Here is a 12360-nt window from a genome sequence, read left to right as displayed (position 1 = left end):
TTTTTTTTGTTTTTTTTTTTTTTTTAAAAAGATTTTCGGCGTTTGCCGTGCACTGCAGGAAGGGGAGCGTCGGCGTTTCTGTAGGACAATGGCAACTTAAAATCCTCTGCCTGTGTGCCTCCATTAATGCTTCAGACCATTAAATAGAAGCGGTTGCCTTCCGCATTGTCTCACTATATCGCCTTTTATTATCCCAGCCCTTTTTATGTGCGAGCTGCTCAGTTATTTTTCTCTCAACTTTCTATTTTGATGGAGTCAGCGTTTTTCTGGTTTTATGGTAATTACGTTGGAATAAACTGCAAATTTGTTGCAACATTTAAAGGCGTGCAAGAAATCATAACCATGAATGAAGGTCAGCTTTCTCGGTGGAACCAGCAAATATCTGGGTCTTGCTGTCCAAGCAAGATCAAGTTAACCTATCAAAAAATAAAAAGTTTAGCTCTAGACAGTATTAATCGGGCAGCTTGCCGTTTTCTGCACCCCTGAATTTGTCTGGTACTTTCCAGGTTGTGCTTGCACACCCTTTTTTTTTCCTCACACTTCTTTTTTTGGTGATTAATTTCTGGACGCTGTTGCCAGGTAGGAGATAAAAGGAAGCTGAATTACTAAATTTAATCTTACACAGGAGGCTTCATGCAGATCGCTTAATGCTGTTAAAGAGCCATCTCTATTTCATTTTAATTAGGAATCACCGTGGAAAGCACGATTTCCATTACAGACCTTGCAGGCAGGCCTTGAAATGGCAGCAGTTGCAACTGTGTCAGTGTTCAGGGGCGGGATTATGAATTAAAGCGAATTAACCTTTCCTTCTCTGTGAGGTGAATCTGGCAATCTTGCTTACCCTTCTGTAGGTAAGATTTGGCCCTGCATCCAGCAGTTAATACGAATGGGACAGAGACCCTTGTTTCTGGGATACCACATTCTTAAGTGCTGTAACGAGTGTGTAAATGCCTTTTATTCTGGAAGAGAAGGCCATGTAATGTATAAAATGTGCGCAGGTGGAATAGCATATATTTTTTTCCCCCTCCTAGATGATGACAATTCGGAAGAAGGCCTTCACACCATCCATTCGGGAAGGCATGAATATGCATTCAGCTTCGAGCTTCCACAGACGTAAGTGCCCGCATGCAGTCCTCGGGCCCTGCTGCCCACCTGCCTGAGCAAAACTCCTGCTGTGGGTGGAGGGGAAACCTTTTCAATGGTAGTAGGAATTGTGCTCCGACATGCAGTGGAGGACATAATCTCATTAAACTGAAGAGGTTGCTTTTAAACTGATAGATTCTTTTTTTTTTAATTTCCACAAAACAGGAGCTCATTGCTGCCCAGTTGCTCACTTTCTTTTGACCAAGTCCGGCTGACTTACTAGGTCTTCCAATATCTTACTCCTTCCCAAGAGAAGGGAGAGGAATTTGAAGTGTCACTGGAGTACTGCAGAGTGGCTGAAATACCTTCTAACCCAACCAACACTTTACTGGAGCCATGCAGACCAGCAGAACTAGAGATAAGATCACAGCTGAATTGTTTGGGCTCAGTCTGGAACAGATGTGGCAAGTTCAACTACAAAAGATGTAGTTCTGCTTTAAACAGGATGTATGTACCCAGGCTAGCCTATGTGCAGAAAGCCTGGATGGAAATAAGCAGAAGGATGGGTGGATGAAGCAAGAAAAATTCCTCTGCCTAATCCCATTTGTCTCAGAAAGCAAAGGTGAAGAGCCGAAGTGTAAAAAGTGAGAGCAGAAGTGTAAATATAAAGATTGTTCCCCCATGCCCCAAGTCTGAAATGTGTAATGTAGACATTGTAATGGAAGATCTATACATAGAAGAGTTACCGATATGGAAATTGGCTAAAAACACAAGTTGCAATAAAACTAAACACATAGGAACAGAGGGAGTCTCAACATGGATGGAAAAAGGAGCCTTTTACTGTAAAAGGCAAGCAGTGAAGTCATTAAGGTTGAAAAAATATGGCAGTGTGTTATGTGAAATAGCTCGGTACCTAATATTAAATCTAATAAACCATCTCTTTATTGGAGGTGCTGGTTTTAGCAGAACCTGCAGATGATAAACACTTCTATGGGTCAGTTTCAAAGTGAACAGCACAGGACTTCACAGTATATTTTACTGGAACAGCGGAGAAGACCTGTATACATGGAGATTTTTAAAGACAATTTAACATTCTGTGAAAATCTGAACTACAAAAAGAAAGAAGGCTAATACTGATCTTCCCTTGAGTTGAAAGGGGTGTTTAAATGTGAAAAAACCCAAAATGTTATACATGAACATGAAATGCTTAGTTTGAAGTGAAGCAGATAGCCAGCAAGATATCACAAGCATTGGTCAAACCCTGGGTTCTTTTTAAGTGACCTGAAGGAGTAACTGTGTAACCAGCTGTTGATAATACTGAAAAAACAAAGGCTGGTATTAAAAACCTGAAGTTTTGACACTGCCTACTTACTTGTTATTTTTTGTCCATAGAATACTTCCAAAATTTACTTAAACTACAGAGCAACAGTGGAAGGAAAGAAGACGCACGCTGGCCTTACTTTCTTTTTGCCCTAAATATGGGGCAGGATGAAACATTGAAGACAGATTAGAAAATCATTTCATTTGGATTATTAGGGGGGAAAAAAGGAAACATTTCAGATGTGCAAATAGAGAAGTCAAACCTGTAACTTGAAAGAATCATTCTAGTAAAGTGCTGGCATGGCTGGTATTATTCCCTATGGAAGATATGGAAGCTTTGCAAATAATTTACGCTTGCTTTATATATTACAATGTATTCAAAGCATAGTATAATAGAAAAAAATTTACTTGCATAAAAATACAGAAAAAAGTTATGGAAAACTACTGTTAATTGGAGATAATTGAAATAAAAAGATCTTTTGTCTTCCGTTTTATGATGTTACAGGAAAAAAAGGTGATGCTGAAAGGTTTGGAGATCCTTTCCACATCGTTTTTCCTCCAGCTTCCAAAAAGGACTTCTTTCATCTGTCAAAGTTCAGAGCAGAATAGACTTGATGATTTTATGTATATATATGCTTATATATGTACATCCATATACAATATAAATGTTTTAAGCTGGTCTCATCAGGGTGGAGGAAAATTAGAAGGTACTCAAAACAGCCTCTCTTCAGAACTCTAAATTGAAATATTTACTGTGCTTAAGGCGAAACAAACTACAGAAGTGCTGAGTTACAGCTAAAATTAACCTGACAATGAGATACCAGCCAAGTAAACAATAGACAATGATTTATAAAATATGATATCCAAAACAATAATTGGTTGATACTAATGCTAATTTTAAGTTGGTAGTCTTAATTTGGCCTTAAAAGGGCATGCTTTACTCTAGATGTTAAAGTGGCCTCTTAAGTTTAAAGGAAATGTGTACTCTCCTGGCATTTTCTAGTACAATTCTTTAACTGATTCTTAAAATCTATGCAAAACTGTAGTAGGATGAATTGGAGATGATTTTTTCTCCCATCTTTAATCTTGAATTTTTCTGAGATATGGAAACTTTGCAAATAAGTTATGCTGCATTAGATACTACGATGCATTAAAAAATGCAATTCTACATACTAATCCCTGATCTGATCAATTGTATCATTATTAGACAGAAAGACTTTACTCAATTTTGACCTTTGTGTCCTGCACAGACCACTTGCTACCTCATTCGAAGGCAGACATGGCAGTGTGCGCTATTGGGTGAAAGCCGAATTGCATAGGCCTTGGTTTCTACCAGTAAAATTAAAGAAGGAATTTACAGTCTTTGAACATATAGATATCAACACTCCTTCATTACTGGTAAGAATTGACAGAATTACTCATTCTTTGTTTCTGGCATAAAAATAATGAAGTATAATAAGTGAAACAATATCCACATCTAATTTTATCTAATACTTATTCGCTAGTTTAATTACAGCTGATCTTCTAAGTATTACATCAGTTCAGCAACTCTTTAACTACTGGTATTCTGAAAGCTATGTTTTCCTGTACTTGGAGTTGCTTCACATTTACGATATGTAAAATGGCTTTGTCAATTTAAATTGATAACACTAAATTGTAAAATGTCACTAAAAAGGAAAATTTTGTGAACTGTTCCTCTTTGATTTTGAATAAAGGATAATCTGTGGAAGGAACAGTAAACTTAAAAGAATATTATAGTGAGAGACTGCTAACTTAAAAATGCAAAGTAAAAAATGTACTGGCGTGCATAATGGATAATTTCCATACGGATAGTTTTCTACCAATGGGGAGAAATTATCATAATTCTATATAGTCTTTTTCTGAAATGTCATTTCACTAAAATAATTCCAGTATCACAACTGCTTTCAATGAGGATTTGATTTCAATCTGGCCTAAAATTACTTTCTTCTTTTTTTTCCTCCTCATCTTCAAATTCTAATCTATGGAGGGGAGGAAAAAAACCTCAAAGTCCATTGAAATAGGTTTCTTGTGTGTATGGGTGAAAAATCAGACTTGCAAAGGGACATTGACATTGCACAAATTCCATTAAAATCAAAGGACTCCCATTTGGCTTTAATGGATTTTGGATCAAGTCCTAAATCCTGATACCACGTAAAATAACAAAGTGTGTTTAATACAGATGAAACAGGATCATTCCAAAACAGGAAATAGCAGGAGTCAAGGTTACAGTATTTTAGCTTAGTTATTGTTTCTGAAATACAGTGTACTGGAAAGGTGTTCTGGTTTACTGATAAATGAAAAGCTCTGCCAACAATACGTTGGGATATGTAGACTATAAAGCCTTTCCTTAAGTTATACAGTATTTACGTATAAAAACTGTTTTAAGTGCGACTGTAGTATAAAGTGTAGCAGAAAAAGCAGTGTTAATGAGTAATGGATTTGGAACAAACGTCATATCTGCATAGTGCCTTTTAAATTGCTTGAGTTTTTCTTCCTATAAATAAAACTAGCTATGTTTATCAAAATATGTAATAATAAGTACATCATGAAAATCATTTTTTGTGTTGATGAAAACAGGTGAAGAGATTCATGGAACTCTTAATTAAATGGGCAATGTTGTTCTTTTCTTGCAGTCACCCCAAGCAGGCACAAAAGAAAAGACTCTCTGTTGTTGGTTTTGTACCTCAGGCCCAATATCCTTAAGTGCCAAAATTGAAAGGAAGGGCTACACCCCAGGTACGTAACAGAAGTAATTATAGGAAATGTTTTTCCTTCCCTTTTAAAAGGAGAGTTTGTACTTACTGCTTTTATATAAACGAAATATTTAAACCATTCTTAACCGCCTCAGTCTGCATTCAGCTATCTTCTCGGTATTTTCTTTACTACAACTAATTTTGTTAACTAATGGTAGCTGTGTCTCCAGATTGTTGAAGGACATGTGCTTCTGTTAGACCTGTGCATTTCTCTTTTAGATTAGCTCGTGGTGATCCTATTCCTATTAGCATCAGTGGATGTTTTTCAAGGTAGAGCATTGCTAGCAGCGTCTGATGCGTTATAACAATACACAGAATGTGGCAATTGGCTTAAGCTCCTTTGTAAATACAAAGAGAATGCAAACTTCTGTTTTGTTTCAGGTGAATCAATTCAGATCTTCGCTGAGATTGAGAACTGCTCTTCCCGTGTGGTGGTGCCAAAGGCAGCCATTTACCAAACGCAGGCATTTTATGCCAAAGGGAAAATGAAGGAAGTCAAACAGCTTGTTGCCAACCTGCGTGGGGAATCCTTGTCATCTGGCAAAACAGAAACCTGGAATGGCAAACAGTTGAAAATTCCACCTGTGTCGCCTTCAATCCTTGACTGTAGTATAATCCGTGTGGAGTATTCACTGATGGTACGTTGGATGGTCTGTTTCACTTCAGTATGAGTAGTTTCCATCATTCCTTGCAAATTGTTAACAAAGCAACTAACTGCTAACTAGGTACAAAAGAAATACATGTCCTAGTATTGGTGTCCTGACAGGACTGTAAATCAGTTTAAATCATGCATGTTCTTAAAACAGTTGTGGTGTGTGAACTAAGCACATGTGTTATGAGTGGGCGACATTTCCATGTGAGGGCTACTGTGAAGAATTCTGGGCTGTTTTTGACTTCAGGAGCTTTTTGTCTCCTTAGGAGCATTGGCCCTAAAAGAGACAATAAGAAACTTAAGTTTCTCCTGGAAAATTCCATGGACGGAGAACTTAGTGTAATAATTAGGAAGTGCTCATACAAACGTACTTTCTAACCTTACACCTCTCCTGTTGTTGTTGTTCTTTAGGTATATGTTGATATTCCAGGCGCCATGGATTTATTCCTTAACTTACCACTGGTCATTGGTACCATTCCTCTACACCCATTTGGTAGCAGAACATCAAGTGTGAGCAGCCAGTGTAGCATGAACATGAATTGGCTTGGTCTGACACTGCCTGAAAGACCAGAAGGTAACTTGACGATACAAATCCCAATCAATTTGCTAGTCTGTTTTGATTTTTGTCTGCTTTATTCATTGCTGTTGTGCAAACAGACCCAAATTACATCCTTCATAATAAAGCCCACAGGAAATCCCTTGTGGATGTTTCCTTGCCACCTGCTTGTCCTCTGTAGAACAGAGTTCCCTCCCTGCCTTCCTCCCTCAAGGACAAGCAGTGAAATCCAGCTGCTTGGAAGCTGGCATAAGTGAAAAGCGCAGGATGCCATTGTGCCTGTGCAGAATTAATTCTGCTTCCAGTATCCTGATTGCATCCTTGGTTATAAGGCATTGTAACTCGTCGTAATAGCAGTTTATGGTGTCCTTTACCAGCCTTAGTAGCCAAGCCTTCGTGAAAAGATAACGTAATTCATTTTGATGGGAAATATCTCTCGTCAAAGCATAAATTCTGCATCTCCTTCCCTGTGTTTTCACATGTCTGATAAACTTCCTTTTTTTATATACAAATCCCAGAGTCGGATTTGCGGAATCCAGAGGAGTGCAATGCTCTATCATTCCTACTGGTACAGAAATTCAGTATTCTGAATATGCTTTAAATTTAAGGGGGATAATGAAGCCGCAATAAGCAGTGGTCAGTCTGCTCTTGGATTTGAGCATAATCTTAAAATAAAGCAAAACAGCCTACCCTCCCTTTCATGTTCAACAACTGTTAAAAAGTCATTTACCTACCTGCTGGTGCATTTTACAATGATAAAAGTTTAATATTTACCATGTTATGTATTTTGACATGCATAAGAACTTGTTGTTCGAACTGCGTGTGCCTTTTCCCTGCAGCACCTCCTAGCTATGCAGAAGTGGTCACGGAGGAACAAAGACAGTCCAGCCTTGCACCCATGGGTGCTTGTGATGACTTCGAGAGAGCGCTTCCAGGACCATTGTTCGCATACATCCAGGAGTTCCGTTTTCTGCCTCCACCCCTCTATTCAGAAGTAGGTACCTCAGACGGACTTACGATGATTAATTCACTGGTTTTCTGAATTCTGTCTTGAGGAATAAATGTAGGAAGTCGTTTCTCCTTCCTAAAATCAGGAGAAATCATTAAAATGATGAAGAGGGGATAAGGTGACTTTGTTTGCAAAGTGCAGGTGAATTGCATCAAGAGTTTTTAGGTTTCTTCACAATTCTAATGCTTTGTAGAAATTTACAAATTGTTGTGTACCCTCTTGGCAACTTGGTTAAAACCTTGCATTATGTAGATAATACATTGGTTAACACCAACATTTTGGGCCTATAGATGCAAAACATGCTAAGGTCTTTCACCACTGCTTTCTAAAACTACTCTCTGTGGTTTTGGTTCTGTGTATGTAGTGCTTTCAGAAGTTCCATATAGAGGAGTTACAAAGGTCCTCTTTCTGACTTCAGGTTTCTGTAAATAACACAATTGTCCAACATTTCTGGACGCATTTTTAGTTCTGTGAAAAGCACTCAATAATCATGACATAACTTGAAAAGCTTTCCATGTTCATATTTTTCAGGAGAAGGCAGTGGTATAGGACTGTATAACAAAAGTTACACAGTGTAAACAAAAGTAAAACAGTGTCCTTCGGCTAATTCTTGCCTGAATTCACTGCTGGTTTTGTTTTTTCTTCTCTTCTTGAGACACTAATCTGCTGTTGAGTGGGCAGAGGGGCATGGTTTTTGTGTGCTGGAGACTTCTCTTCTATAGCTTAACCCTAGAATACAACTCTTAATCCCTTTCATTTTAGGTACTTAAATATTCAGAAAGAAGCCTATTTTGTCCTCGAAAAATGCTTGTATAAAATCAACTGACAAGAGTGTTGCCCAACTACATACTGTGCACTTAAACTATTCTTATTATCTGGTTTTGGAGATCTGAGTTAGTATGTTGTTCCCCTTCTTCCTTTTCTAGAAAGGAAGAAGAGGTAAGGTGTGGAACATACCAATTTATAAGACATTTTAATTTTGAGGATTAATTACTTGTAAATTAAAAGTAGAATGACTTTTTACTGATAACTTTGGCTTTTGAAGCAAAACATCTTCTGAAATCAATTAAAAAATTTATAAGTTACACTTTTAGCGATGAGTCGAATTGTCTTTTTAGTGTACACTAAATAATTCAAAAGATTTCTGTGCTACTAAAGCAGATTTTTTCAAGTTTTTCTTTAGTTCTTAGTGCTCATCCTTAAATTACGGTCAACCCGTAGTTCAAAGTTTTCCGCCGTACTTAGTTACTAATTTTTCATTCAATGTTTTGGCTGATTGACTAGAGGTTTTTCAGTTATTTGAATAACGTTTGGATTAGGAATGCTGTTTATCTCTGTGATTGTCTTAAACTTGTGAATTTTGTTGGGGTTTTGTTTGGATTGGTTTATTTCTAGCAGTTGACTCTAAAAATGCCTTGGGTTGTTTTTTTTTCTTCTCTTTCGGTTAGATTGATCCAAACCCAGATCAGCCCACAGATGACAGACCATCTTGCCCCTCTCGTTGAAGGAGTCCGTAAAAAGCTGACTTGACTTGGGTTTTGAATCATACCTGCCGTGTTGAAGGTCAAGGCGTCATAGTGGAGACACACTTTCAAAGGAGGTGGTTTTGCTCTTGCCTGTGTGGTGAATAAATGAAAACAACCTGTGATCATGCTTTGAAGCCTACAGTAACCTTGTAGGACTGCTCCACATGCTTGAAGACCTAAGCTTTTGGTTTTTTTCCCCCTCCCCTTAAATACTGGCACATACTAGGAGCAGCCTTACTAACCTACAGTCATGTGTGTCAAAACACTCAAACCACATTGTAAGAGAGGGATGGCTTCCTCTTATGATTTGGAAATTTGCACATGCTCATTGCTTACATTGTGCGGTTCAGTGTCACTACAGCTTTTTCTCATTTATGCCAGACTGTTGTTACCCCCCTCTTATTTGTTTGTGGTCCGCACAATAAGGAGCAAAAGAAAGCTTTGACAAAAAACAACAGCAACGGACTTTGACAAATGCACTGACTTTTCTTTTTTTTAATTTAATGTAGCCTGGACTTTACCTGCATATGCACATGCTCAGAATTGTCCTAGTAGGCTGATCATGTATCACCTCTTCAGCTTGGATCCTGTTGTGGATTTATTTACAAACATCAAATGCCTTCAAGCCAATCCTTCTTGCTGTATGTTTTGCAGCCTACTGTAGTAGATAAGCAACAGATGCGGGGCTGGGGTGGGGGGTGGAGAGTTAATAGAAAGAAACTAATAGACTTCATCAAGATTGTATACCTTCTTGATTTCTTTTAAGAATTTGTTGCCTTTCTACTATTATTGCAAAGCAGCATTTTGTTACAGACTGCCTAAAAATCACTTAATCTCAGGTGAACTCATCACTTGCCAAACTGTTGGAATGCTATTTGTTTTGTTACGTTGCACTGTTGAGTTACTTCCTTTTTGTTTTGTGTTTGTGTTTTGTTTTTGTTCTTTATTAGAGAGGGGGATCAGGAATAGGGACATACACAAAAGTTACAAAACCCACCCTCATTCCCGTTTCTCTTTCTGCATTATTAAAAAAGACGTTCACGTTGTGAAGCTTTAAAAAAATTTTTAAAAGGCACAAATGAAAGCAGCACCAGCAGACGCCAGCTCAGCCTCAAAAGAATTTTAAAAGGAAATAGTCATACACTGTCTAGGATTCATAGACAGATTGATATCTCAAGTAGTAGGGATGGGAAGGGAAAGTAAATTTATTTTTATATATAGTTACCTAATCACCAAAAATTCTATATATAATGAGTCTCTAGTAGAAAGTATATTTCAAACTGCAGGAAAAGCTTGGACTATGCTAAGAGCTCAGTTTGTGCACTTTGTATTATCTTCAGGGTTTATGATACTGTAAAAATAGTAAGACTAGAAGTATAATTAAACTGGGCAAGATCAGTGTTACCAGCCATACTCGGATACTAGTTAGCTAGAGTTGCTTCGATGATTGCATCTTCTGTGGTACTCTCAAGAGCTTTAAAACAAAACAGAGCAACGACTTTTACCATATATTCATTCAGAATGCAAGAAATTATATGGAAAGAGCACTCGCCCTTGAGTGTGCCCCAAGGAAGAAAAGAGTGCAATGGAGCCATTAGATGTGCTAACACCAATACCAGCACTTACATGCTAGAGATTGACAATAAAAGTCAACTTTCCTTTTCAGAAACCGTGTAACACGGACCGTTGATGAAGGGACGCGCTTCTGGTGTTGACGACTTAAACAAATCAAGATGTAATCCATCAAGTATCTATCTCCTTGTGCAATAAGACAGCTCAGAAGGGAGCGGGAGAGGGAGGCTGGTGTTTCTGCCTGGTGCTCGTTCTTTAAAACCTCTGCCTTGGTTTTAAGGCTTCATAAATGCGACAAAATAGGCTTTTCCATAAGTGGCCTTTTATGAGAACATGAACGATAATTCATGTTTCAAAAATGACAACAGGGTGATAAAACATAAATGAGTCGCGTTTTAAGTGATTCAGTTAAAAGGCTTGGGCTTTGAGCAAGAATATTGGATGAGAAGGAAATTGGGTGATGTCTTAGATTATTTGGCCAATTTTGTGAATGTCCCTTCCCTCTACCCTCTCCAACCAGACAATTTAAAAGCTGATGGGATCGTTGGCATAAAAGGGCATTTGGTGGTTTTTACTTTTTTTTTCCTTTTTTGTTACTTTAACAGACTAGGGAACAATTGCTGATATACATAGCATTAAAGTATGTATCACAATATAATGGAAAATTGCATATGAAGCGGGATTGACCAATATCATAGTAATTGACATGGCATCACAGCCTTTGTGATTAGAGTGGAAAAGTCTATAACCTTATCAAACAAAGACTTTCAGTTAAATTATTGTTAGTTGTTCAGAGGCATTACTCCTCCACAAGTATTGGTCAATTCTCAGCATTATAAAACATGAGGTTCACAGTTGTAGCCCAGTATTTGATATAGAATTCTGATCTGAATTGGGAAAAAGTAAGTAAAATCCAAACATTAGAGAAACAAAGTGCAATATTAAATGTTTGCTTTATAGGTTATATTCTATGGCTGTTTGTACTTTTCTTTTTTTGTTTTTAGTTTTGGTGCTGAATATGTCCTTGTAGACTCTGTTTCAAGAAAACAATATGTGGAAAACAGTTTAATTTTTCCTATTGCTCTTCCTTGTGGAAAATAAACTTTTGTAAAAAAAAAAAAAAAAAAAAAAAAGGCTTTCAAATGTTTTCAGTGTAAGTCATAATTGTTTATACATAACCTAAATATTTTTTTTCAAAACATGTCTATCTATAAAGTAATAACTCTGAGGATCGCATAATACAGGAACTTACTATCGGAACACACATACTACCTCTCTCAAACTAGATAGGGAAAAACTGTTTATAGAACTACACCTTGACTACCACCAGAGTCCAGTTTTGGCACCCTCGGCCCCTTTTATTCGCACCAGTGACCTCTCGGGGCCGGGTCCCAGACGGGAAACTGCAGGTTCTTCCACCGGGAAGTGCCGGGGTACGCCTGCCTTTCCAGGACACCGTGTTTCTGTGTCACTGCGACCGGTGACCCTCCTTCCAGGCGGCTGGTCCTTCCCGCGACGTACGGCTGGGGGACAGGACGACCCACACTTTGGTGCGGCTGGGAGGAAATCGGGGAAGGGGAATGATTTCAAAGGTCTGCTTCCCAGCTGGGACTTGGACACGCGGTTTGGCGGCGGTGGGGTGGAGAAGGTGCCCTTTGCCCGTTCCCTTGGCAGGTCCGGCGTGACCGGCTGTTGAAAATGTCCACCTGCGATCTGCGCCCGGCGAGGTGTTCGCAGAGCTCCCCGGCAGCGAGGCGCTGCCCCGGCCTCTGCCCTCCGCATACCACGTTCGCTGAACCTCTGACAAAAGGGGTTGTCGTCACCCTTCGGTACCAACGTCTCCGGTTGACCTAAGACGGGGTTCCGCA

At 38.6% G+C, this 12360-nt stretch overlaps 1 protein-coding gene across 1 annotated transcript; it reads left to right on the top strand.

Annotated features, from left to right (window-relative positions):
• Window positions 1-1031: 1031 nt before the first annotated feature.
• Window positions 1032-9372, top strand: ARRDC3 (arrestin domain containing 3; the record flags this gene model as incomplete). Its single annotated transcript, XM_009584527.1, has 7 exons — window positions 1032-1113; window positions 3654-3801; window positions 5058-5160; window positions 5559-5815; window positions 6241-6403; window positions 7225-7379; window positions 8843-9372. Coding segments are annotated over 7 exons (965 nt in total), but the record flags the coding sequence as incomplete, so codon positions are not given.
• Window positions 9373-12360: the final 2988 nt, after the last annotated feature.

The sequence above is a fragment of the Fulmarus glacialis genome, unplaced genomic scaffold (genome assembly GCF_000690835.1).
Source record: "Fulmarus glacialis isolate BGI_N327 unplaced genomic scaffold, ASM69083v1 scaffold7479, whole genome shotgun sequence".
Taxonomy (NCBI): Eukaryota; Metazoa; Chordata; class Aves; order Procellariiformes; family Procellariidae; genus Fulmarus; species Fulmarus glacialis.
This window is presented reverse-complemented; position numbering and strand designations above follow the sequence as displayed.